General features: G+C 37.8%; 1 protein-coding gene across 1 annotated transcript; it reads right to left on the minus strand.

Annotated features, from left to right (window-relative positions):
- Positions 1–8,318: 8,318 nt before the first annotated feature.
- On the minus strand, positions 8,319–26,204 carry LOC130866083 (arylacetamide deacetylase-like 2). The gene is made up of 5 exons (XM_057757338.1): positions 26,067–26,204; positions 23,628–23,850; positions 22,364–22,433; positions 19,972–20,143; positions 8,319–8,921 (listed from the first exon to the last, which is right to left on the minus strand). Exons 1-5 carry the CDS (start codon positions 26,202–26,204, stop codon positions 8,319–8,321), a joined length of 1,206 nt encoding a protein of 401 aa, XP_057613321.1.
- Between the last annotated feature and the right edge of the window lie 12 nt (positions 26,205–26,216).

Consider the following 26,216-nt stretch of genomic DNA (forward strand, 5'->3'; position numbering starts at 1 on the left):
CCTTGAAGTAGAGAAGGTCACATGACAGCCTTTAAAAGAGAGAAAGCTGTTCCCAATCAAATAACTGAAAGAAACAAAAGTTAAGTCAGGCATGATGGGGCACAGCTGAAATCCCAGCAATAAGGAGTTCAAGGGAAGAATCTTGAGTTCACTGCCAATCTGGGCAGCAAGCCCCAGGGCAGTCTGACTATGGGGCAAGACCTTTCCCCAAAATGTAAATGAGGCAAGGAGGTAGGCGGGGACAGAGGGAGATGGGTGAGTGAGAGCAGGAGGAGTGAGAGGAGTCTGGGCAAAGAGGAAGAGAGAGAAAGGAGAGGAGAGGGAAATAGGAAATGTCCTTAAGCAGGAAGAAGCCTTAGTTCTATGACCAGAGAAAACTACAGTATAACATCCAGAGATCTACACCTAGCAGCCCACTTCTGCTAACTGGTTTTTACTCCCCATCAGTCCCTGGCTTCTATTACTACTAGCAATACTGGAATGATGTTCTTGGGAATTTGAGCATTTTCAGGCTAGGCTGAAGCTGCAGGGCTCTGAGTTTTCAAAAGAGGTTAGGAGGGCATCCCAGCTGCTGGTGTAAATCTTTGATCACTGCCAGGAATTTTCTTGCAGTTTCCATTGCCCCCAATTGATAAACAAAGTGAAGCGGGCACTAGGCTGTCTGGGGCAGACAGTTCCTTTCAATACCAAGCAAATGGGGTGCCAAGGGTGGGGGTAGAAAGTCAGATGTCACTCCTCTCTGTCTTTCCTCCAATGTATGATTCTGGGATGTTCGTCTAACATCAGGGGGATGTAGTGGAATGAACTAATTCTTGTGGTCTTATAATACTTTATCCATGTGTCTGTTTTTAAATCAGTATCAGGAATATTTCATTCATATGACTCTGTACTATAAGAAATCTAGCGTGGGGATTTCTCAAGCAGTATTTTCTTCTCTAGAATTGTTTTGGCTATACAAGATCTTCTGTGCATCCCAAGTCATTTAAGATTTTTTTTCTCTTCCTCATTTAGAAATTACACTGGAGTTTTTAATTGGATTATTTTCAATCTATATTAGGGTTTTGTATAATAATCATTTTATTAATATTAATTATGGATATCCATAGCCATGTTTTTCCAGTTTGCATTAGCTCCCTCAATTTCTTTCTCTAAAGTTTTAACGTTTTCTTTGTAAAATCTCTCATTTCTGCTTCTAGATAAATTCCAAGGTAGTAACTTCACAAGTTATCGATGACGAGATTATTTCCACAATTTACTTCCCAAGGTATTTTCATTTTTATAGATGGGAGTCTACCGGATTTGTATTTTAATTTTGTCTCCTGTCATTCTTTTACGTACCTGTCATGTCTTAGTGTCTTCCAATGGAACACAGGTTGCTCATGTCACCTGCAAAGACTAAAGCTTGGCTTCTCCTTGCCATTGACTCTTATTTGCTTATCTTGTCTCTTTGCTCTAGGAAAGACTTTCCACACTGTACCGAATGAAATGGAGAATTTGCACATACCTGACCTTTTACTCAAATGATGGGAACTGCAGTTTTAGCACATACATCTTTTACTAAGTTGTGATAGGTTCTTTCCCATTTGAATAGTATTATTGTGAAGAGTGTTGTTTGGTCAGAAGCTTTTCCCACTCATAGACAATCCTACAATTTCTTTTCTTGAATTCACTTATGTTACTTACAACATTTTCTGGTATATATATATATAGCCACCACTGCACGGCCACAAAGGAGCCCCTTTGTCGTGAGTGAACTTATTGATGTGTTCTGGAATTTTGTTTACAAATATTTTGTTAATATTTCACCGTGAACATTAGTTTGCCATTTTCTTTGTTCATGGAATCTTTAACTGGTTTTGGTATCAGGACAACACCAGTGTGCTATTTGGTCTGTAGCAACTTGGCACAAGCTACAGTCATCAGGGAATGAAACCTGAATTGAGGAACTGTCTCCATCATATTGGCTAGTAGCAGTAGCCTTATCTATGAATCATCTTGATTAGTGATGGGACGGGGACAGACTACTGTGGGCCTTGCTATCCCTGGGCAGGTTGTCTTGGTTTGTACGAGACAGCAAGATAAGCAAACTGTGGAAAGCAAGTCAGTGAGCAGGTGTTCCTCCATGGTCTCTCATCCAGCTCCTACCTCCGAATTTCTGTCTTGAGCTCTTGTTTGGCTTCCCTTAAAGATATCTATAGCTTGTGCATTTAAATAAACACACACATTTCTTTTGTTCTTTTGGTACATTTGTTGTTGTTGTTGTTTTCTCCAGAGCAACAGAAAGCAAAATAGAACAAAAAATTTCGACCCCTGAGTCAGATATTTCTGTGTTATTTGGGGACTGAGGTGGGAAATTTTGAAGCTTTGGGCTAAAATACGCCATTTATTGCTCAGAAATTAATCATTTGTTATGACAGGAAGATAGGAGTGTTGATGGAGGTCCAGATGAAGGAAGCCTGTAAACTTTCTGCGCGAAACAAATAGCATATCAGGGTTAATTAGTGACATTTTGATTAGCAATCTAGCAAAGTGAAAGCTTTCCTTTATTGGATAATTGGTGCTGGATGTCTGGGGTAGAAAGCAAGCAGCAGTGCTTAATAACGTGGTGCAGGCCTTAATCCCAGCACCCGGGAGGCAGAGGCAAGTAAATCTTTGTGAGTTCAAGGGCAGCCTGGTCTCTTAAAGACCGTGTGGTGCAGAACTCTGTCACGTGGTACTTTTGGAATGCACGAGGGGCATGGAGAGCTGCTGAGGCTCAGCACGGTGTGGCAGGTTCAGAGCTTCCCTGCAGAGGCCAGGACAGGACTTAAGTGAGGATGAAGCTTCAGTTCCAGTGGAGACCACAAGATGCTGGAAATTCCAGGATTGAAATGTTGTTGGTTATCCATATAACAAGCAGTTCACTATTGTCCTAGGGTGCATATCTTGCCAGATCAGAGGGTTGTCTTTTTTTTTTTTTTTTAATAGATTACAGGGCTCACACATTTTTAAAGGATTGGTGGCTACTCTTCTTCCTAGTGGCCTTTATGGAAATCTAGCCAGCATGGCTGGAGCTTACAGATCAGTATTAACTTGATTTCTTCATGTCCTATGACTCAAACGTCTTCAGCAACAGTCTTATCTTCAAGATCTGGAGTATATCCAAGATCAATTGCAATATCTTGCAAGATTTGGGGATGAACCATAGGATTTACTGACCACTAAATTGGAAAACGGTCACCCTGACCTGGCACTGAGCCCTTCCTTTAATAGACAATGGTATCTGGGAGATATATTGCTCTCCTGAGACATAAACTACTCCATTTAAACTCATTTCATGTATGTATATTCATTTCATTTCATGGAAGCATCTGAAATAGTCAATTTCTAGAAGACTCTTTAAAAGGTTTGCTTGGTGTCCCTCCTCATAGTCTCTGCTTCCGTCCTCCACCCCAGAAATCCTTCCTAGTCTATTATTCTCACCCTTCATACCGTCTGTTTTCTTGAAATCATCCCATGGCCTTACTAGGTTACTGACTTCTATGCGTACACCAATTAAAAGACATTTTTTTTTAAAATAGATTTTTAGAGTTAACAAGAACACATAAACGGGTACATGCAGAAGCTGTGTTTTGGGAGCCGGGCAATGGTGGCGCACGCCTTTAATCCCAGCACTCGGGAGGCAGAGGCAGGCGGATCTCTGTGAGTTCGAGGCCAGCCTGGTCTACAAGAGCTAGTTCCGGGACAGGCACCAAAGCTACAGAGAAACCCTGTCTCGAAAAACAAAAAAAAAAAAAAAGAAGAAGAAGAAGCTGTATTTTGGGGCCTGAGTTACCTCACTCAGAACCATTATTTCTAGATCCATCCATTTAGTCGTGCATTTAAGCATTTCATATATTTTGCTACTAATATTCCATTGTGTTCATGTGTCAAATTTCATTAGCTGTTTATCAGTTAATGCAAAGTCTAGGCTGTTTCCATTTCCTGCCTATTATGAATAAATCAGCAATGAAAACGGATAAGTAAATATCTATTGGGAGGGTATTGTATATCCATGTCTTCTGGGATTGGAATACTTCATCCTACAGGGAAGCCCCTTAAAACAGGAAGTTAAACAACTCAAAATAGTCGCAGGATGTCCCTGAAACTGACTAGATTATTTAGGCCTCTCTTTTCCAAAGTGTAAACAAGCCACCAGGCTGAGTTTTACTCCCAGAAAAGCCAAGGTGCAAAGAAGATTCTCAGAAGAGGCAAGCGACAAGGAACCATCAGACATACCAGCTGCCTGGAAGAAGGAGAAACCAGCAGGGATGCCTGAAAGATGTTTAGATTGGCTGAGTCACTTGGAAGGAACACTGTCCAGCCTGTTGAACTGCCTGCAAACTGTGAAGTATGCTACAAGCTTTTGTGAGCTGTCACCACACCAGTGTGGGCTTTGGTGATGCCTTTTTGCTCCTGTTTGAAAGCCTTCTCACATATTCCCATAAATAACTCTAATCAGACTCAAGGTTCATCATGTTGAACTTTGATGCTATCTATATTTTGGTCTGTCGTCAACTCCTAGTTTGAGGTGAGCAGTAAGAGTCTTGTTACATAGCAGTAGAATGAAGAGTTCTATGGAAATATGTCCAGGAGTGGTATACTGGATCATATGGCGAATTCTTTCTACCTTTGTGCAGAAACTCCACACTTACTGCCCTAGTGGCTATGCCAATCTGCACCTGTACCAACAGTGAGTGGTCCCCTTTCTCTGTTTCCACGTATTTGTTTCTCTGATCTTAACCATTATGAGTGGGGTAAGGTGAAATCTCAGGGCAGTTTTATTTTGAATTTCCTTCATGGATAAAGATGTTGAAATAAAAAAGAAGTGTTTTTTCTTTTCTTTCATTGAAAAAAGATTCTTTTATACAATATATTTTGATCATGGTTTTCCTCCCTCTACTTCCCCCAGTTTCTCCTCCCTATCTCTCATGCCCTCTGAATCCAACCCTTAATGATTCATCATAGAGTAAAAACAAAAGGCTTCTAAAGAATAATAGAATAAAGTATAATAATACAAAATGAAAACCAAAGAAACCTAATAAGGAAAAACAAACAAAAAGAAGGGGAAAAGCTGAAGAAAAGGCACAAGAAGCACATTCAACAATTCCAAAAAAAACCAAAATCAAAAGCCATAATACATACCCAAAACACTCTGCCTCATCTTCTGCAGGGTTCTCTGCTCCCTGAGGGGATAGATTTGATGGAGACATCACATTTAGGGTTAAGTATTTAAAAGTTTCTCATTTTCTGTCTATTGTCTGCATGTGGGTCTCTGTATTTCTTCTCATCTGCTTCAGACAGAAGCTTCCCTGATGATGACTGAGCAAGGCACTAATCCATGATATTATATATGTGAAGGGGTGTTAGATTTTTGTTTAATGCTTTTTCAGCATCTAATGATATGATCATATAGTATTCTGGATAGACACCATATACCAAAATTAAATCAAGAGCAGGTGAACAATTTAAATAGACCTATAACCTGCAAGGAAATAGAAGCAGTCATCAAAAGCTTCCCAATCAAAAAAAGCCCAGGCCCACAATTCTACCTTCCAGTGCTTCAAAGAAAAGCTAATACCTATACTCCTACACTTGTTCCACATAATAGCAGTAGAAGGAACACTGTCAAAGTCTTTTTAGGAGGCTACAGTTCTCCTGATAATGAAACACACAAAGACTCAAACAAGAAAGAGAATTACAGACCAATCTCACTCATGAACATACACGCAAAAATACTCAATAAAATACTGGCAAACCAAATCCAAAAACACATAAAAAAAAATCATCCACCATGATCAAGTTGACTTCATCCCAGAAATACAAGAATGGTTCAACCTATGAAAATATAATACTTTTATTAATTTCTTGAGACTCTCATAATCCATTTTGATCACACTAACCCACATACTCCACCTCTAATTGCTCTTAGATCCACAACCAAATTCTTACCCAGTTTTATGTATTCTGTTTTGCTTTGTTTTTAACAGCTCACTAGGTCCAATTTTTGCAGTCCATAAACTCTACATGTGTGGAGCCATCCACTGACACATAGTCAAGCTACCAGGGACCACACGCTGTAAATAAAATCTGTTCATCCTTGTAGCATTGTTAAGTCAATAGATTCTTAGCTAGGGCTATGGTGTTGAGATCCTTTTCCACTTACATAGGGAAATATTTACTGACTTGCTCTTGTTCATAACATTTGTGCTATTATTTTATCCATGGTCATTTGTAAATCTCAAGGTAGAATCTTCCTCCACAAAGAATTTTCCCACATGCTTATCAAAAGTTACTATGTAACTAGAAATCTGAAAATTATTTCATGTCTGCCAAAGTAAATAATGTAAGAAATCTTTTGTCAGTTCTGGTTTACAGTTATTTGATTAGTGACCCTTTGTTTTATACATTTAAGAACAAAAGATTGCTGTGGATGTTTTAAATTCACAGTTATCATGAGTAAAATTAAAAATACAGGAACAGTAATTAAGCTTTCCTATAACAATTTACTGATGACAAAGAAGAATCACATATGATCAGGTGACAAAAATGTCAAACTACAGTGAAAGAAAATTAATGAAAGTAATAAGGATAAGGGTTGTTTATCAACTGAATTCACAGATATCCATAATTTTCCAATTTGCCAGCTGTAAGCAAAAGGGCAAAACAGGTGAAAACCATTTGGAAACAACAGCAATAGCAACACGAAGACATTAGAAAATTTGCTAATGATTTTGGCGCCTCCCAGTGGAAATGCAGTTACTTATGCTCTTGTTGGTACTGGCAGAGGTGTGGGTCCCATAATAACAGAAGCGAGTAGGCCTACACATCATCAGCTCAGATGGCTTCCTAGGTCAGGCATGCAGTAGGCTAATGATGCACTTCAAAATATGAAAACAATACTATGAATAATTCTGACTCCCATATAGAGTTGGCTAGGTATCATCTTGGATTAGGAATCATTGTCTAAAAGAGAATGAAGTTTCAGCTTTTTAAAAATTAAACTATAATTGCCTAACATCAGCTTCCATTTTCTGCACGAAATCCATATGTGCCCTATTCCCTCTCAAATTACACACACACACACACACACACACAAACACACACAAACGGTTAAATAAATAAAGACAGTCTGCTAAGTTCTTTTAGTGCTTGTTCCACATATGTGATTCTTGTGCTGACAACCTGATATCAGATAGCCAATGAGGAAGTTCGCTCCTGTTGTTGAATATTGCTTTACTATGTAAAGGTGTGGTACATTTGTTTATGCTGCATTTGTTTAACTATGTAAAAAAGTGTTGCATTGGTTTTACCTTGCCTGTATAAGGCACCTGATTGGTCTAGTAAAAAACTGAATGGTCAATAGCTAGGCAGTAGAGGGGTAGGTGGGACTGGTGGGCAGACAGAATAAGCAGGAGGAGGAATCTAGGCTCCAGGAGAATGAGGGAGAAAGAGAGGGACATGCCCAGTCCAGCCAGTCAGGCATCTACCAACCAAACAGATAGAGAGGAAGCAGAAAGTAGGACTTACAGAATTTAAGAAATTTAAAAAGCCCCAAGGCAAAATGTAGATGAAGAAAAATGGTTAAACTAAGTAATAAGAGCTAGTGGGAGAAGGTCAAGAATTCATGAATAATAATAAGTCTCCATGTTATGGTTTGGGGGCTGGCAGTCCAATAAAGCCTGCTACACATACCTGGCTTGCTCTTACTAAAGTTTAAATAAGATTCAAATATTTAAGCTTTGGGACAATTGGTGCCCAGTACACAGAAAAGCATATTAGTAGGTAATCAGCAATAAATAGACTTCATGTACAGTGACTGTAATAAATACTGATCTAATTTACAATGACAAAATTGGGTTTTTTTTGTATGAACAATGCACAACTAAGACTTGGGACTGAAATACAGTTTAATAATCACTGCAAACAAATGCCACTACAATGTTTCTACCTCCTCATTCATCACCCATTCTTGTCCCAGCCGCGAATCTCCTGCCCTTTTGAGTATAACACTACCCACATTTTAGTACTGAACTATTAGGTTTGATTTCTCAGAGAGTATCTCTACTCATGGTGTTAAAGATGGCAACAAAATGAATATCTCCATTTTAGTGAATTGTAAATTATCAAAATTAAGTAACTTCCCAAATATACTAAACCATATTTATTCTAACTTAAAATTAGGTTTATTCAAAGTTCAAATCATGTTTAAACAACTCTTCAATTTTAAAATACTTTAAATTATAGCTTTAAGGTAGCGTTGCTAGCTAACTGACTATGTAGCTATATGTACAATTGATTTATAGATTTTCTTGTAGCCAACTTATATACTTATCCATTATCCTCAAACCTGAATGTAAATACATTGGTGCTGCGACAAATGATATGGCTCCATGAATTGCATCCTCTATGTGTTCATGTGTAACTGGAACTCCTGCATTTCTCAGTCGGGTGACGTAAATAAATCCATCATCTCTTAGGATGTCATGTTCACAAGTGATGACATAAGTTAACGGCAACTTCTGTAACTGGGAGTCACTGACTAACAAAGGTGACAGTCTTCTATCCAAAAGTACTGGAAAGAAAGTACTCAGCTTCCCAAGAACAGGCTCCCTATAAACATGGTTCTTCTTGTACTTCTCAGGAAGGAAGCGACTCCAGTTCACAAACTTGAAAAAGTCCCTCGATCCTTCTGGCATGTGCTCATTTCTCAGCACTGCATCTATCGCTTCCTTCTCTTCTGTGAAATATAGTATTGACAACCTAATTGCTAACTTCCTTGACAAAAAGGGACCATTTTCATACTCTCGATAAGATGGCATCCAGGTATCAACTGCCTGTAGTCCAGGGTATATCAAGGCTTGTGCCTTAATTTTGTTTCTGTATTCTGGATCATCCTGTAGCTGTAAACAAAACATATGATGAGTGTTAATGAGTCAATAGCTTTAACAAAAAAGAATTGGTAACTTTATTTTAATGTCCTAAGGTAAATAAATTTATTAAACTGAAACAGTATCTGAGGATTACTCTCATAAAATTTACTCATGGTTTGAAAAATGAGACTCTCATTCCACCTTCTTCATACTTGGCAGCCAAACAAGACCATGAGCTGGAGAATTCTACTAGAGATGGCAGAACGGTTATGTTTAAAAATACTTTTAGTTTTTGGTGACAAGTTGTTTTTTATCTATCTATCACATACTGTCCTCCTGTATTAGCCTCCCATGTGGTTTTAACCTAGGCATGTGACATCATGCCCAGCTGGCTTATGTTGACATACAGGAATCTACAATAGCAGAAACAATGAATATTGTAAAACAGCATGTCGAAAACTCATTCAGATGGAGCATGAACATTTGTTGTTACACGTTGAAAACAATTCTATCATATGCCTTACCTTTAGCTGCTAGTATTATACTATGACAGAAAACACAAAGAATAATTTACAAAAGTCAGAAGAGAAGAAGAAAGTAATGGACTGTTTCATGTGTAATCTGTCTCTACTGGAAATGGGAAGAGTCCTGAGTTTGCAGTCATAAGATCCTTTCCTTTCATTTCCTAGTTATCACGCTGAAGGAGAGACCTTGCAGTGGTCCCTGCAGCACGTATGCTTCTATAGCCAAGTGCCGCATCCCCAACTGTGTCTGCAGCCCTCCACAGGAAGTTCAGGATGTGCTGAGTGCAAGGTCATGTCCTCATCAGAAAGTGAATTTATATGAAATGAGAGGGCTAGTTGAAATCTCAACAGCACATCACAAGGAAAGTATCTGACCAACTTCAAAATGAACAACACACCATAGGTACAAAGTGCTTATCCCAGTGGTGGTAGCACAAGCCTTTACCCCCAGCACTTGGGAGGAAGAGATGGGTGGATCTCTGTGAGTTCAAGGCCAACCTGGTCTACAAAGCAAGTTCCAGGACAAGTTCCAAAGCTACACAGAAATGCTGTTTCGAAAAGCCAAGAAGAAGGAGGAGGAGGAGGAGGAGGAGGAGGAGGAGGAGGAGGAGGAGGAGGAGGAGGAGGAGGAAGAAGAAGAAGAAGAAGAAGAAGAAGAAGAAGAAGAAGAAGAAGAAGAAGAAGAAGAAGAAGAAGAAGAAGAAGAAGAAGAAGAAGAAGAAAGAAGTCCTGCAAGCTGCAAGTTCAGGAAGAAAAGGAAAAAAGTTTTCCAGCTCTCCTTCCCAGTGGCTTTAGGCTGGTAATTTTCCAAATAAAAGGCAGTGTCTCAAGAGTTGAGAGAATAAGCAGCAGTGAACACAACAGTAAAACTGAGACTGAGCCAAATAGCTCTTCCACATATAAACAGGCATAGTCTCCAGTTGAGTTAATGCCTGCAGGTGATCTTCCATATAAAAACATGAATAGTCCTCAGCTGAGTCAACACTTATGGTTGGTGCTTGAAGCAGGGAGATTATACTGCAGTATAAACTTTCTATTGTTCATCAAGGTATAGGAGAAACTTATTAATTAAGTGAAATCTGGATAGATGGCTCAGTTTATAAAATCTTTGCTAGAACAAGTCTATGGACGGCAACACAAAATGAGACCTGGGCATAATGTCAGTCTAGTGCTAGGGTGAAGAAAGATATATCTCCTGACCTCACTGGCCATTTAATCTGATAGATAATTTTGGTAAGGTCCAGGGACAATGAAAATACTTGTGTGAAAAAGTCTGATTTTCAAGGCCAAACTGGTTTGCTGGAAAGTTCCAGGCTCACAAACATTACACAGTGAGACTCTATTTTGGAAAGAAAGAAAGAAAAAGATGGAAAGTAAATGAGGGAACTGCTGACTTCCACATGCTTACCACACATATGTACACACAAGGGCAAACATACACACACAAACTCACATGAACATGGATCCACACAGAAACAAAAAAAGACAAGAAAAAAATGAATTAAATTTAATTAAGAAATTAAGAGAGAGTAGTGGCTTTCTCGGGAATACTTCAAGATCCACAGACTTTAAATCAAAAGAAACAAAGACACACCAGTGTATTTATGGGTTAGAAAATAGAAAAGAGCCAAGGTAGAGACAAGTGTCGAAAAATTGCAGGTATCTCTAACACTATCCTGAGCCACACAGTTACTTCTTCCAATGCAAAGATATGGGGATCTTTGTCCTTATCTCTAATTCCTTCTTAAAACTACTGTTCCTTATTATTATAAACCCCAAAATAGTGGCTCCTAGTGCACTAAAACACTCCCAGAATATCCAGTAGCTCTGGAGAACAGGCTTCAGGGTCCTTCTTAAGTGAGAGAAGAGTACCGGAAGACATCTCACTGCCTGGTCTTATCAGCTCTGTGGAGTAACAACAAAAGTTGTTAATCAGAGCAGTAACAACAAAAGTTTCATACATTGATAAGCCAGAGGGACCGTGGGCTCTGCCTTGGTCAAAGGGGTCCAGATGGGGGACATCTTAGGAAAACCATTCCCTTTTCCAACCTTTCACATCTCACAGCAGCATTTATAAACAAATATCTTTTGGCTGCCTTTGCTCCTTCTTCAGCATTCAAACAATTCAAAGAGAACATAATAACATACAGTATCCAGACTCTCTGTTTATTTTTCAACTTTACAAGGCTTTAGTTTAACCTCTATTTCTTTTATTTTTATTTTTAATTGTTGGCTTTTTGAGACAGGGTTTCTCTGTGTATTTCTGCCTGTCCTAGAACTCCCTCTGTAGACCAGGGTGTCCTTGAACTCACAGGTGCCTCTGCCTCCCTAAGTGTTGGGATTAAAGGAGTGCCACCACACTGTGAATTCACAGAGGTCTGCCCGCTGGTCTTCCAAGTGTTGGGATTAAAGGTGTGTGCCACCACACCCAACTTCTCTCTCTCTCTCTCTCTCTCTCTCTCTCTCTCTCTCTCTCTCGGACTTTCCCCTTTTTCTTTTCTCTCCCAAGCCTGCATACATTTTTAACATACTGTAAAATATTTAGAGGTTTTCTTCATCTTTGAATCTCTCTTTACTGTGTATCTCTCTTTTTCTCACCATGTGAGTCTTTAATTTTCTAAGCAATATGGACAGCATTAAAGCCATGCCTTTGACAGCTGGATCCAGTTCATTCCTTAGCTTTCTGTTGCCACAACTTTATGGTGTTTCAAGGTCCCTGCCACCAAACTGCAGCAGTCTGCTCACAAACCACACTCAAATGCTCTGCAGCCAGACCTCCTGCCTGAAAGAGTCAGAGTTTATGCTGGCAGGATGGCCCAGAAAACCAGCATTTTAAAATGGCACAGCCTTTTTCCTGCTTTGGCTAAAAACCAAAAGGGCATACAGTCAGCTTCTCATCAACACCATTTAAATGTTTCATGGCAGGGCTTTTTAAAAGAGCTGCAAGGTTTTACAGCTAAAGCTGAATCAGGAAGCCTCTCTTAAATGAGACACATTTGTGTCTAGCAAACAGAGCCCACCTGAGAAAATGCTGCTATCAATAAGCTGTACTTAACTCTATTCTTTTTTGTCTAGAATTACTTCCCAAGCTCTCTCAGGCTTTATGTGGATGCAGTTGTCCACGTCACACTCATGCTTTCGGGGGGGGGGGTCACTCTTACCCCAGAGTCAATGTGGTGTTAAATTTTGTATAAACATGGAGACCCTCTCTCCCACTGCCCTTGCCCTAGAATCTCAGAAGGAAAACCACTGCAGTTAGATTGCTATCCTCTGTCTCCTCAGTTAGAATAGTCAGCTCATGCAAAGAGGTGGATAGTAACCACTGTGTCATAAATGGTTTAGCAGAGACTCCTCATGCCTCCCACAGTGACTGACAACGAAGGATATACAGGCTGACAGCAGGCCAGGAGAGGGCCTGCTGGTAGGCAGTAGCAGAGCAGGTCTGAGCAAACCAGAACCAGCATAGAATCATTTCTGTGGTAACATAGAGCAACGAAAGGAAACACGGAGGATAGAGGGAAAGAGAGATTAATCTAGAAGATCCCATTATCCTTAATTGTTGCTGGTGTGCAACAACACATTTTGTCACATATATTAATACTAATAGTCATACGTCCTCCCCTATACTGCCTGCTAATCTAGGATCCAATGTCTTCACCTACCTTATTTCAAGACTTAAGTAAAATTTAATCTTCTTCAGTTGCATGGAATATAAAATGTCCAATTAAAATGATCCTATACCAGTCACAACCATTGGGGTTGTTAGTCTGCTAACAATTTTTATGGGTATTCCAGTATATTTTTAATCTTATCCATAAGCGTGCACCTATATGTTTATGTATGCTAACACCCAAGCAAGAAAATCACTCCTAAACTCACATAGCATTCAATACACCTCAATTCCAATGTGTCAAATGTTCAATTTCCATCTTATATTAAAGACTACATATAGTACTATGATTTGAAAATATATGCAGTATTGGACTGGAGAGATGGCTCAGTCACCATCACTGACTGCTCTTCCAGAGGACCTGGTTTCTATTCTCAGCAGCCACATGGCATCTCACAACTGTGACAACTCCAGACAGGAGAGTCAGTGCCCATTTATGGCCTCTGAAGGTACTACATGGAAGTATGAATCAATTAACACTTTTTTAAGTTTCTTCTGCTCGGCTGAGGTGATCATAGAATCAGAAAAACAGTATCTGAAAAGACGTAGCAGCTTTTGACATGTGTGCCTTGTGGCTAATATAGAAGGTGTGGTTAAGTTAAGCGTACTCATCCTGGTGCCACACAAACTCACTGGAGGAAGTCAGGCATTCAGGGAAGGAGAAAGCAGTTATTGAGGCACATGAAATCCAGAATGAACACTGCCTCCTGGAAAATGAGCATAGATAGGCAAGCATTTCTCTCCCTGTCTACAAACTGATTGAAAGTAAATGATTCAATAAGCTGAGAATATTATTCCTTTGAAAACAACTTAAACTGATTTGCAAAGGTCAAAAAAAAGATGAGATGCCATAACTCATAATTCTACCCTTGTGTGGACAAGTTGAAGTTGTTGAATTAATACTTGCTTCTTAATTCAGGATACAAAAAATTGAGTCACATTCAACAACATGCCTCCTCATTCTGAAACTCATAAAGAATTACAATTAAGACACATTAAACTAGTGGACTTGAAGATTCATATAAAAGATTCACAATACTCTACCCTAGTGAAATGATCCATTTTTAATTCAACTTTTTTGATTTTATAATATAATTATACCATTTCTTTCTTCCCCTTATCCCTTTCAAATCATCCCTTATACTATGCCTTGCTCTGTTTCAATTCACGGCCTACTTTTTCGTCTTTAATCCCTAATATTTTATATTAGTTTTCAGTCACATGGTTTAGAAAAGTCATAACATTTTTTGTTTACTGTTGGTTTATTAGAAATTATTTTGTGTGGCATGAGCAGCCAAAGGTTTGTTGAAAGTTTTGCTTGCAGAAAGACCTCAGGCTTTCTTGAAAGTCCAGATACCATAATTTAAAATAAGTTCTCTTATATCAACTTCTATGCAACTGAAATTAGTAGAACAGTAGATGATGCAAATCAGCAGAGAAGCTGACATGTATGTTTCACCCATGTTGTTATGTAAAACTCACAATAGCAATGCCATTTCCGTACAATATTTAATTCTATTCCATTTCACACTTGGCATTATTCCCAATGCTTTTAAAATCCACTCTTCTGAGTCCATGATGTAGATCTAAATGTGGGATGCTAAAAGCTGGAGGTCCTATGGATGCAACAACCTCAGCTCCCAATGAAACCAGAACTTACTTCAAATGAAGAAGCAGCAGCAAGTAACCTATCACAGCCTCTCTTCCTTATGCGACCTCTCTAACTCAACCCAACCACTTACAGTGCAAATGAAGACAATGAGAAAATGGGCCAACCATAGTTCTTTTACAACCTATCCTTCCTTATTCAACAGGAAGCTAAAAGTATAGATGTTGTTGGAATGTGGGCATCCATCATGTAATAGCAATACCATAATAGTTGTAATAGTGACCTAATTTATATTCCATTTCACTCCTCTTCTAAGAACAAAATACATATCCAAGAGCAAGTCATAAACACTGGTGTTTCTGCATGTAAGATGAAGTACTTTAATTGTTGTGTTTATGGCCACTGTGGTGTTGGGGATGTGTATTGACAGTTAAGGTGCTTGCCTCACAAATCTTTAGAACCCGAGTTTGGTTCTCTAGTTACCTGACAACCAGGCATGACTGAAGTCTGCAGTTCCAGGCTGGGAAAGCAGAAACGGCATCATCAAAGGAAGATGGCTAGGAAGAACAGCTATAACAGTGAGACCTGAATTTTACTGGAAGACCCTTCCTCAACAAATAAGGTCAATGCACAACAGAAGATGATTTTTAACATCAATCTGCCTCCACGTGCATATGGGAATACACAAGAAAAATCGTGTGAAACATCTTACACCACAGTCTCTCTCTCTCTCTCTCTCTCTCTCTCTCTCTCTCTGTCACACACACACACACACACACACACATTCACACATTTTTAAAGGCCATTATATATAATGTAAGCATAAATTGACATTTTATAATGTCTGTTCAGGACTCTTTGGGATGCTGAAAATCCCTGTGTGTTGTGCAGATGACTGTTTCTCTGACTCACCTCTACCTTCCCCTTGACTACTCTACTTCTCACAAGGATCTCATAATACACCTCGAGTTCCTTGAAGCAGTACACAAAGCTGTGTTACATTAAAAAATAGCAATACCCAATATCTAGTCTATCAGAGCAGATCAGCTTGTGTTTGAAAGAATAAGTTTAGAGCCTGTCCTGTGTTAGTTTTAGTTTTGGCTTCATAGCATACAAATGCTATACATTGGGCTACATACCCAGTCCTGTCAAGCCTTGGCTTGCTGGTCTTTAAAATGGGGATTATATCAGTAAACATAATGTATATTTTTATTTAATTCAAACTTTTATTTTTGAGTATTTCATTTGTACACCTTACCCCTTCCAACTCCTCCCATGCCCCCCTTTCACTGCATGGGATTTATAATCTCTTCTTCTTTAATTATGTTATCTTTCCAAAAGATAGAAACAATCAGATCCATTTCATTCTTGTTGGGTAGGGCACAAGTAAGATTACATAAAGGTTAGAAAGGGAAGAAGTATGATAATATTAAAATAAAAATGTAAATTGAAAAACCTTTTCTCAAAAACTACTAAAGACTATACAGCAACACTTGAATATCTTAGTATTTTTGGAAATGGAACAGACCCGACATAGGGAAAATCATCTGATGAAGTCAGTGGTGTTCTAAAGACTCAGCTCAGATGAAGCTCAGTATCTTTGGTAGACGCACATAATTATGAGTGAAAAAGGAAATATTCTGCAAAATTAATTAGCAAATGCTATTAATAGATTGCTTTTAGAATAACTAAAATAATATCTTTTTTTTTTCTTTTTTCCCAGCAAAAAGTATTTTAATTTGCTGTTAATGACAAACATGTTGTAGTGCTGGAGAAATGGCTGAGTAGTTAAGGGTACTTGATGCTTTTGGAGAGAAGCCAAGTTTAAGTCTAAACACCTACATGGTGGCTGAAAATAGTCAGGACCTCCAATTTCTGCAATTTCTCATCTTCATGGGCATTGTATGCACATAGTGCAGAAACATACATGCAGTCAAAAACACACATATACATAAAAGAGATAAAGTTAAGTAAAAAAATTTAAAAGAAAAAATAAAAAAGAAAGCAATGTTGCATTTATAGGTTTAAAAAATTAAGAACATTATAAATATGGTTATCCACTTTCCTGTAAAAGGAATTGAACTACAGATATGCTTAGGTTTCTAGTGTCAATGAATATTATTAAATTCACTTAACAAATAATATGTTTTAAACATCATTAAGTTTTTGATTTCACAATGTCTCACCACTCTCTAAGGACCTATTGTCAGTTGATGCTCCTGGGAAAGGAAGAGTTGGTTTTTTTCTTAAAGGCTGTGGCTTCTGGGGGCTTGTCTACACTCTAGCATAAAGCCAAACATCAAGCATGTATGGGCAGCACAAACTGTACTTGACGGATATCCTGATTAGCTTTTGTCAGCTCAGCACAAGCTAAACTTATGTGAGAAGAAAGAGCTATTTGGTTTATGCCTCTGTAACATTGTTCTGTGGAAAACCTGTGGGGCATTTTCTTAACTAATGATTGCTATAGGAGGGCTTACCCCATGTTAATGACAAAGGTCCTGGGATTTGGGTCTTAAATATAATAGAACAATCTAAGCAAGCCATGAGGATCAAGCCAGTAAGCAGCATTTCTCCAGAAATTTGAAAACCTCTTAGACTCTATCAGGGGCATTCATGTGATATTTTGAATTAAGAACCACTAAAGTAAATCTTTTAGTTTCCTGGGACAATCAATACTGATTTCTTGTGATGATTCAGAAGAGACTAGCACTACTACTGTGTTGGGGAACAATATTTTTGTATACAATGAAGATGTGTTGCCTCATTGGGTAATAAAGAGCTAACAGGAAGAGGTTAGACAGGAGAGCCAGACAGAGAATGCTGAGGAAAAAAAAAAGGTGGAGTTGCCAGCAAGACACAGAGGAAGCTATTTGGTCAGAAAGGATAGGAGAGATGAGATAATAAACCCAGGAGACAAAAAGTAGATTGGTTAAAAATGGGTTAAAGTTGTAAGAGTTAGTTAGGAACAAGCCTAAGCAATCAGTCAAGCTTTCATAAATAATAAGTCTCAGTGTGGTGTTGTGTGATATTTTGTTTGTTTTTTGAAAAATAAAGCTTGCCTGGAGATCAGAGGGCAGGCATAGCCACTACTTAATCGTAGAAGCTGGGCAGTGGTGGCTCACACCTTTAATCCGGTACTTGGGTGGTGGAAACAGAAAGTGGTAAAGTGGGGTAGAGACAGGATCTCTGCCTGTCGGACTGAGCAACAAAAGAGGTGGCTTCTCCTGGGTCTTTGGTCTTCTAGGTTTTTACTCCAATATCTGGCTCTGGGTTTTATTGATTAAGATGAATTAGATTAACATTTCAGTGTGGTTATTTGGGAGCTAGGAAGTGGGACAGAAATTTTCACTAAAACCAATAAGTTCTAATCTTCTGGGAAGGGTTTCCTCAGGATCAACACATAGCAGTTATAGTCCAGAGGGTGCTAAGTTTCTACCTTCTGCTGGCATCTGAACTTGGAATTATGTAACTTCCCACGTGGTACCGATTTTTGAAGGAATGAAGGGGTCATGGGGAGCAACCAAGCTTTGGCAGGCACCATGAGGGCCTAGAGAAGCTAATGGTGATTATGAAGCCTCAGTTGAAGGAGAAGCCCTGGGATTGAGTTTTGGAACCGTGTATCACGGACAAAGTACCTGAAGAGAGCAAATGAGCAGCTCTTGCCAGGTGCAGAGGAGACCACGCATTTTGGAGATGTCAGTACCATAGTCTTACCAACAAGAACAGCAGCTAGTGTGGCATTAAGACAGTCTGAGCCTATGAGACATATTACATGTGTTGTGGCAAGACCTTTGGAGCCTATAGAGTGACCCTGCAGTGTCTAACCCCAAGTTTTTCTATTTTAGACTTTTGTTTTACTTTGTTCTGATAGAGACATTGCTCTAATTCTTCCTTCTTCGAATATGAAAGTATTTAATTAATTTATTATTTTATAAGAACCCACAGTAATAGACTTTGAAATTTTAGAGAAACTGGGTATTTTAGAGTGACTGACCATCAACGTCTTTGAATTTGTAAAGATTGTGAGACTTTCAAAGTTGCAATGTGTTTAATATTGATATAATGATATTAATATGAGATGTTGGGCATAAACAAGAAAGGGAAGGTTGCAGTTAAGTAATGATGTGTTTGTATGTCAAGTTGACAAACGTTCAGGAGCTTTGGCTGGTTTGTCTTTCATTTTGTTTTGTAAATTTGAAACAAGGTAGATTTATTTGAGAGGAGGGAACAACAAAGAAAATGACTTTGTAAGATTAATTTGTTAGTGAGACTGTGAAGATTTTCTAAACAAGTGATTGATGTGCACAGCCCACTGTAGGAGGTTCTACCCGTGTACAGGCAATCCTAGCTAATATAAGCAAGCAGGCTGAAGAAGCCACCAGGAATAAGTCACTGGGCACTATTCCTCCATTGCTTCTGCTTCATGACTCTTGCTGTATGTCCTCAAAAAATGTATAAAACAGCCTCACTTGTCTGCTCCACAGAGATAAACTCCTCCCACTGCCATGGATTTTCTGCCTTCAGGTACTGTACCATGTCAAACCATAAGCTCAAATAACTAATTTTCCATTTACCTTTTTCTTATTAGGTCTTCTAGTCAGATAGATAAAAAACTAATCAATTTGCATCAAGTACAGTGACATCAAATTCACACAAGTTTTATAATTTATCTTTGAAAAACTAGCAATAAAAGTTATACTAAATAATCGTTCATAGTAATTGCTATCTTTTTATTAATTAGTATGATAAGGAAGGCTGGATGGTGTGACTCTATTCCAAGTAGCTGTGGACTGATGGGGAGAGATTGCAAGCTTAAGGCATAGCCATATTACAGAACAGATTCAAATTCAGCCTGGGATGCTTAACTAGAGAACAACTCAAGAAGAGCCTAAAATGAGGTAGTTCCATAGTTCCAAGGTAGATCATTTCTTTAGTGAGCAAATAGCCTTAGATTCAGTGCCCACTAAGCACACGTGCACACATACACACAGACAGAGAGAGAGAGAGAGACAGAGAGAGACAGAGGAGAGAGAGAGAGACAGAGAGAGAGAGAGAGAGAGAGAGTAGGATTATGAAATTCAATGCAACATCACCTAATTTCTTGACTAAAGCCACATCTAAATCTAAAATCATGCAAAAGAATAAACTGATTTGGTTATGTTACATTTTATAGATTATAGTAAAAACATCATTCAAACACAATAACTAAAGTTATTCCTTTGTGTTAGGACTAAATTGTGCTGGTTCCAATCATACATAACACACATAACATACCAGTTGAGTCACTGATCCTGCCAAGGCACCCCCAGAGCTGTCTCCTGCAATACAGATGTGAGCGGGATCCACTCCATATTTTTCAAGAACTTTATCCTGGAGAAAGAACTTGACCACAACAATACAATCTTCAAGGGCAGCTGGGAATTGATCCTGAGGAGCAAGTCTGTAGCTTTAGAGGTACATCAAACAAAAAAGAAACAAAGAACTTAAGATACAGATAATTAAGCTCAAGTATCTAATTATCTCTAAATTTTAGTAGCAGATTATAAATAAAATTTGGCCCTATTTTGAACCTTTAAACCCATCAAATAAACCAAGACATACCAATAAATAGTTTCTAGTTTAAAGCAAGACATAGGTTCTAGTTTAAAGTGGTTTTGGTATTAGTCCGGTGAGAAGAAGAATAACTTAGCATATATTTTCATCCTCAAGAAGTCTGTAACTTCACCAGGCCCTGAATGGAGTTGGTGACTCAAAAGCAATTCATGATCATTGATTAGATTATTCAAGAAATTTAAAATTAGAAAATCTGAGAGCAAAGTGTTGGTAGTTGCCTTCAATTAGAAACTTATTTGTCCAAAATTTCACAGAATTGTAGAATTTCATTTCCCAAGCATGAGGATTTGAATTAAAATAAGCAGTTTGATATATGGATATGTAAGCTATATCAATAAGTATTACTAAAATACTATGATTCTTAAGACAAAATATATAAAATCTTTACTCCCTCATCCTTACTCCCATCTCATTGTGCATTCTTTTATTGAATCATGTCTCAATTAAACAGTCTCATTTTTTTAACTCTTACAATTAGGATTAGAATTCTTGAATTATTCATAGTTCTATAATAAACAATATTACACAGATAGTTCTTGTGAATTTTTAAATCTTAAGGTGTGTCTAAGTGTTTAAAAATAGCATAATATCAACCATGAAACATCAAAATATAATTTTATTTCAAGGTGAATAACAGAAATTGCCTGCATTAATTTTAGAATCCTTAAACTAGATATAACTTTACTCTCTTAAAGGCTTATGTAAATTATAATGCGATAAAGTTGATTAAATTATAATGATAAAGGCAAACTGACATTACTACTGTAAGTTACAAATTTCTCAAACATAAGTGATTCCACTTGCTTTAAAGCAGTGGCTATGAGCACAACAGTATTGAACCCACTAGTTTATGCTACTTGACTCTACTATACTGTCAGCAAAAATTCCTTATAATGATTCAGCAAAAACCTCCATTTTTGTAAATCCATTCTGATGCTATAAAATTAGCAGGTGAAAGCCAATTTTCTCCAACATCATGATGAGGCATAAGAAGTATAGAATACACCCAAAAGGTCATAAAACAATAGCAAGTATTCAGCTTTCTGGTATATTGTTGAACATTTGAACAAAAGTCATGAATTAATAAGAGCTGTCATTGGAAAGGTTCTTGAGTTGTTTGAGTGGTCCCAATATTGGTTCTAATTGTTATTACTTGGCCCAATAATAACTCTAACATACATTGCTTCTACCCCTCATGATGTGGGATTTCCCTTTGTATGCTGTCATTACCATTAATGAATAAAGAACTGCTTTGGACCTATAGCAGGGCAGAACTTAGGTAGGCGTGGAAGACTAAACTGAATGTTGGGAGAAAGAAGGGCAGAGTCAGAGAGAAGCCATGTAGCCCTGCTGGAGACAGATGCCAGAACTTTAGCTGGTAAGGCACAGCCACATTGTGAGACACAGATTAATAGAAATGGGTTAAATGAATATGTAAGTGTTAGCCAATAAGAAGCTAGAGCTAATGGGCCAAGCGGTGATGTAATTAATACAGTTTCTGTGTGATTATTTCAGAGCTAAGTGGCCAGGAACTACCAAGGGGCCTCCTTATTACACCCTTAGGTATGATGAATATACACTGTAGGCATATTACCTGGGTAGGCTTTATGTTCTTTTTTTTTTTTTTTTTTTTTTTTTTGGATTTTCAAGACAGGGTTTCTCCGTAGCTTTTGGTTCCTGTCCTGGAACTAGCTCTTGTAGACCAGGTTGGCCTCGAACTCACAGAGATCCACCTGGCTCTGCCTCCCGAGTGCTGGGATTAAAGGTGTGCGCCACCACCGCCTGGCTTAGGCTTTATGTTCTTAAAGCTGCTACTGCTCTATTGGCAAAGATGTTCACATCTCTGCTTCTCATGGGAGTCTACCATGACAAAGATGAATGCAAAATGGAGTCTTGTTGAGGAAATTTTGATATTATAAAGTTAAGAAAAGATTTTTGAACCCAAATTTCCTAGCAGCAATCCAGCCACCACTGCGGATTTTGCAACTTGTACTGTAAACTAAGCTTAGGTGGGAGGGCAAGGGCACAATACTGAAAATAGCCAGTCTCTTACTCTGGGGCCACCACAACAGCATCAAGTCTGCTGGCTGTCATTCGGTTCACGAAATCATAGGGCAGCATCTCTGAAATAAAAGACACAAATACAGAACAGAGCTGTGTAAATGCCAGGCAAGGAAAACCCAGACACATCTATGAATCCTAAGAGAAATCAGAATTGTGATTACTTAATGGAAATCTTGCAGTCAACACTTTGGCCACCACATGTAAAAAAAACTCCAGTGGAGTTAGAAAACCTTCGTTAACTCCTATCCACTAAGTCCCTCCTAACCCAGGCCAAAGAGAAGACTCTTGCTAGGTCACAATGAAAGAAGCTTGCTGTGCCTTAATGACTTGTTTGGGTTCTCTCAGAAAACTTGCTCTGGCTTCCTGTGTTGCCAGCTTCACCTGACTCCAGTTTCACAGCCCGGTGCACTGTGATTGCTCTCCTGCTGCTCATTTCTGCGGTCAATTACATCAGGAGGAGGCTTGGCTGAACAGTACTGAAGGACTGCACCAGGCATTGTCTCACAGACAGTGACTGACGAGCAGTGGTGATGATCACAGTCCCAAAGCTTAAATAGTAGCAAGCTCTCCTTTCATAGAATTTATATTTTACTTTACAGGAGAGAAAAAAGTTTATGACTTGACTCTCTCAAAGTAACCATGTCCATACCACAAAATTGGCTATAAATCAGAACTCTAGAAGTAAGTTGAAGATAATATTGTAATCATCATTATAATATTCATAAGTTTAGATAGTCACCTTCATTCATCTATCTTTAAAGAGCATTTAGAGTTCTCATACTTTTTAATAAAGGGACTCTAGTTTACCTAAAGCCTAATATACTTCTCAGGATAATTTTTTAAAATGATTTTTCCATAATAAGAGGCATAGTCTTTCAAATAAATTTTAAGTTGCTCTTTTGAACATAAGTGAAAATTTTAATTGTAGTTAAAATCAATCAGCATATTCTTGTTTACAATACTTTTTACATAAATTAACTATGGATTGAATTTAGTTCTTATATCAGGAGGGACAAAAAATAAATTTATTATGATTAAAATCTTAACAGAAAACAATGCCAAAATTTTTCAGCAAAAACCAATTCACATAAAAAGTGAATTTATTATATCAAACATAATGACTACTGTCAAATGCTCAATGGAAAAATTAACTCATTGCAGGAGAAGGTGTAACAAGATCATGAGATGCAGAGAATTCCATTTCATATAGCAATTGCAATCACATTAAAACACACATTACAAAATACACTTACTGAAGCTTCCTGTGGCAAAAGCACCACCATGAATGTAAATGACAGCTGGTCTCTGTCTTTCAGACTTCCTTTTTGGCAAATACAGACGAACAGGAATGTTACTGAAGTCTGTGTCAATCACTGTAAGGTTTTCATCTGAAATTGGTCCTATATATTGAGTTTTCGTTATTATGAAGAAAAGATCTTCAAATTTCATTAGACCCGTATATTCAAGTAATGTGGCCTATCAAAACAACATCCAAATGTATGCATTATTATTTTTTATTTTAGCAACACTAAATTCACATAAAGATGCTATGGGAAAAAGAGTAAGTGATGCAATAATGCCATAGTGTGAATAGCACATCCTTCACCAAAGGTGAAATGCACATCTCAGAAGATGGAGAAGAAAGGTATGGAAACACAGAAGGGAAAGATGGGTGAAATACAATGTCTTCCAAACATGACAAGGCACTTGCACTTATCACCTCATAGTTGCTCCGGTTATCTGTATGAGATGTGCACATGACCAAATCAAATAATATGGAAGCATTCATTGGGGCCTTGTAACACAGAAAGCCCCAACTCCAGCTCAGGAGGTACTGACAGTTAATGGCTACTGGGGATGAAAGGATCAGGTACCTTCAGGGATATGGAAAGTTGCACTGCTTCCAGCACATGGCTCTATGACCATAGGCAGCACTAACTGGATGCAGTGTGCCATGAAAAATATTTTTTATAAAGGACATGATGTTGTGAGGGCTATTGCATATGAAAGGTCTGGGAGAAGTTGTAGAATGAATATGCTCAAAATATAGATATAAATATAAAGATAAGAGATTATAGATAGATATCGGTAAATATATATTCTATTTATATTTTCAAAACAATAAAATATTAGTCAGCACAAAGGAAAATAAAATGAGAATATATTTGCACTAAATATGTAAAGATTATCATCTTGACTTTAGGAAAACATGAAAGTATTTCTAGACTAAACAATCAGACTTATTACATGTCCCAATGCATATACTCTTATTTTTACTCTAGAAATCTCAATAAACTCATCTGTAATAAGACATGTATAATAGTAGGCCAATCAACATTTCATGATAGATAAGGGACTTGTAAAGAAGATGCCACACAAACCTCAGGAAATACTGACACTTATTGGTTGCTGAGAGGGGAGATGCCATTTTCTTCAGTGGTGTAGATTGCTAGCCTTGCTCTGGTACATAATGCGCCCCCCCCATGTTAAGGTAGGACACTAATTAAATTAGTGGGGATTCACAAAGAAAACATAAGAGTAGAAAGAAAAAATTTTGAAAACAGTTTCAGCAAGAGAGGTGAATTCATGTGAATTTATGAAATTGTCAAACAATAAAAGCTCATTATAAATTTAAAAATCTAAAGCATACAAAAATTGAAATCAAGATAATCTCATTTGATACCACAAATTTTTGCCACTGTTGTTGTAATGATTAGTTTGACTGTCAGTTTCATACAGCCAAGAATCAGGAGAGTCTCCTCAAGGGACTTTCTAGATCATGTTAGCTGTAAGCATGTTTATGGGGGAAATGTCTTGATAACATTATTTGATATGATAATACACAGCCTTAAGGTAGGCGGCTCTGTTTCCCAGGTAGGACCATGATAGCTAGCTAAATATAATCATACATGCATTTATTTATCTCCTGTCTTAATTGTTAAAGTGATGGCACATCAATACCATAGCACCCCGATTGTCCTGAAATAATGGCCTGTATTCTTTGCTGTGGACTCTCACCTGGCTTTTTACCAGGGTATGTTATCACAGAAACCTGCATGAAAACAGAACAGTTGTCTAGCATAGGAAGATTGCCATTCTTCTCCAGCAGAGTAGTTGATATTTTATTTTAATATTAACACAGTACTTATATAAACCTGTAATGAAATCATCATCACCATTTAGCTAATTATTAACACACTTAAAATTGATGATGTAAGCCAAATATAAACTTCTTTTAACATGAGAGTGCACAATTTTGAGTACAGGGAGCCTATGAACTACCTAAAAAATAAAAAAGATACTAAAACAATAGAAGGCTAAAAATAAATCAAAAATTTATGATATGAATCATTTATACATGTGAGTTTAAGAAAACGTATGAGCCTTTCTGAAAAGCATCAATTGTATTCAAGTATCTGAACAATTACTCAAAAATTCTTTTAGAAATATTGGTTATTTTTGCTGTCAGTATATACTTACCTTTAGAAGTAACATTTACAAGCATTGTGTGTCTTCATTAGACAATAAATCATGTTAGCAATTAACTAAAATCTTAACTACATAAACTATAATATTATCTGGTAGGTAAAGCATTAAAAAAAGCAAAGTCTCTTTCAAAATGCTGACTCAATACACTTCATTTTTATATATTTGTAACAAGGCCTCCCATTTTCCCAGGAAAAATATATTACCATAAGCGTTGTTATTTTCGTAAGAATATCTATGAATCTCACTTTCCAGGGTTCTTCAAGGTTTTCTGGAATGGGCATATAAGTATAATAAGCAAGAAGGATGCAAGATAGTCCAAAGAACAGCATTTTATTCCCCATGATAAAACTCCA

The sequence above is a fragment of the Chionomys nivalis genome, chromosome 24 (genome assembly GCF_950005125.1).
Source record: "Chionomys nivalis chromosome 24, mChiNiv1.1, whole genome shotgun sequence".
Lineage (NCBI taxonomy): Eukaryota > Metazoa > Chordata > Mammalia > Rodentia > Cricetidae > Chionomys > Chionomys nivalis.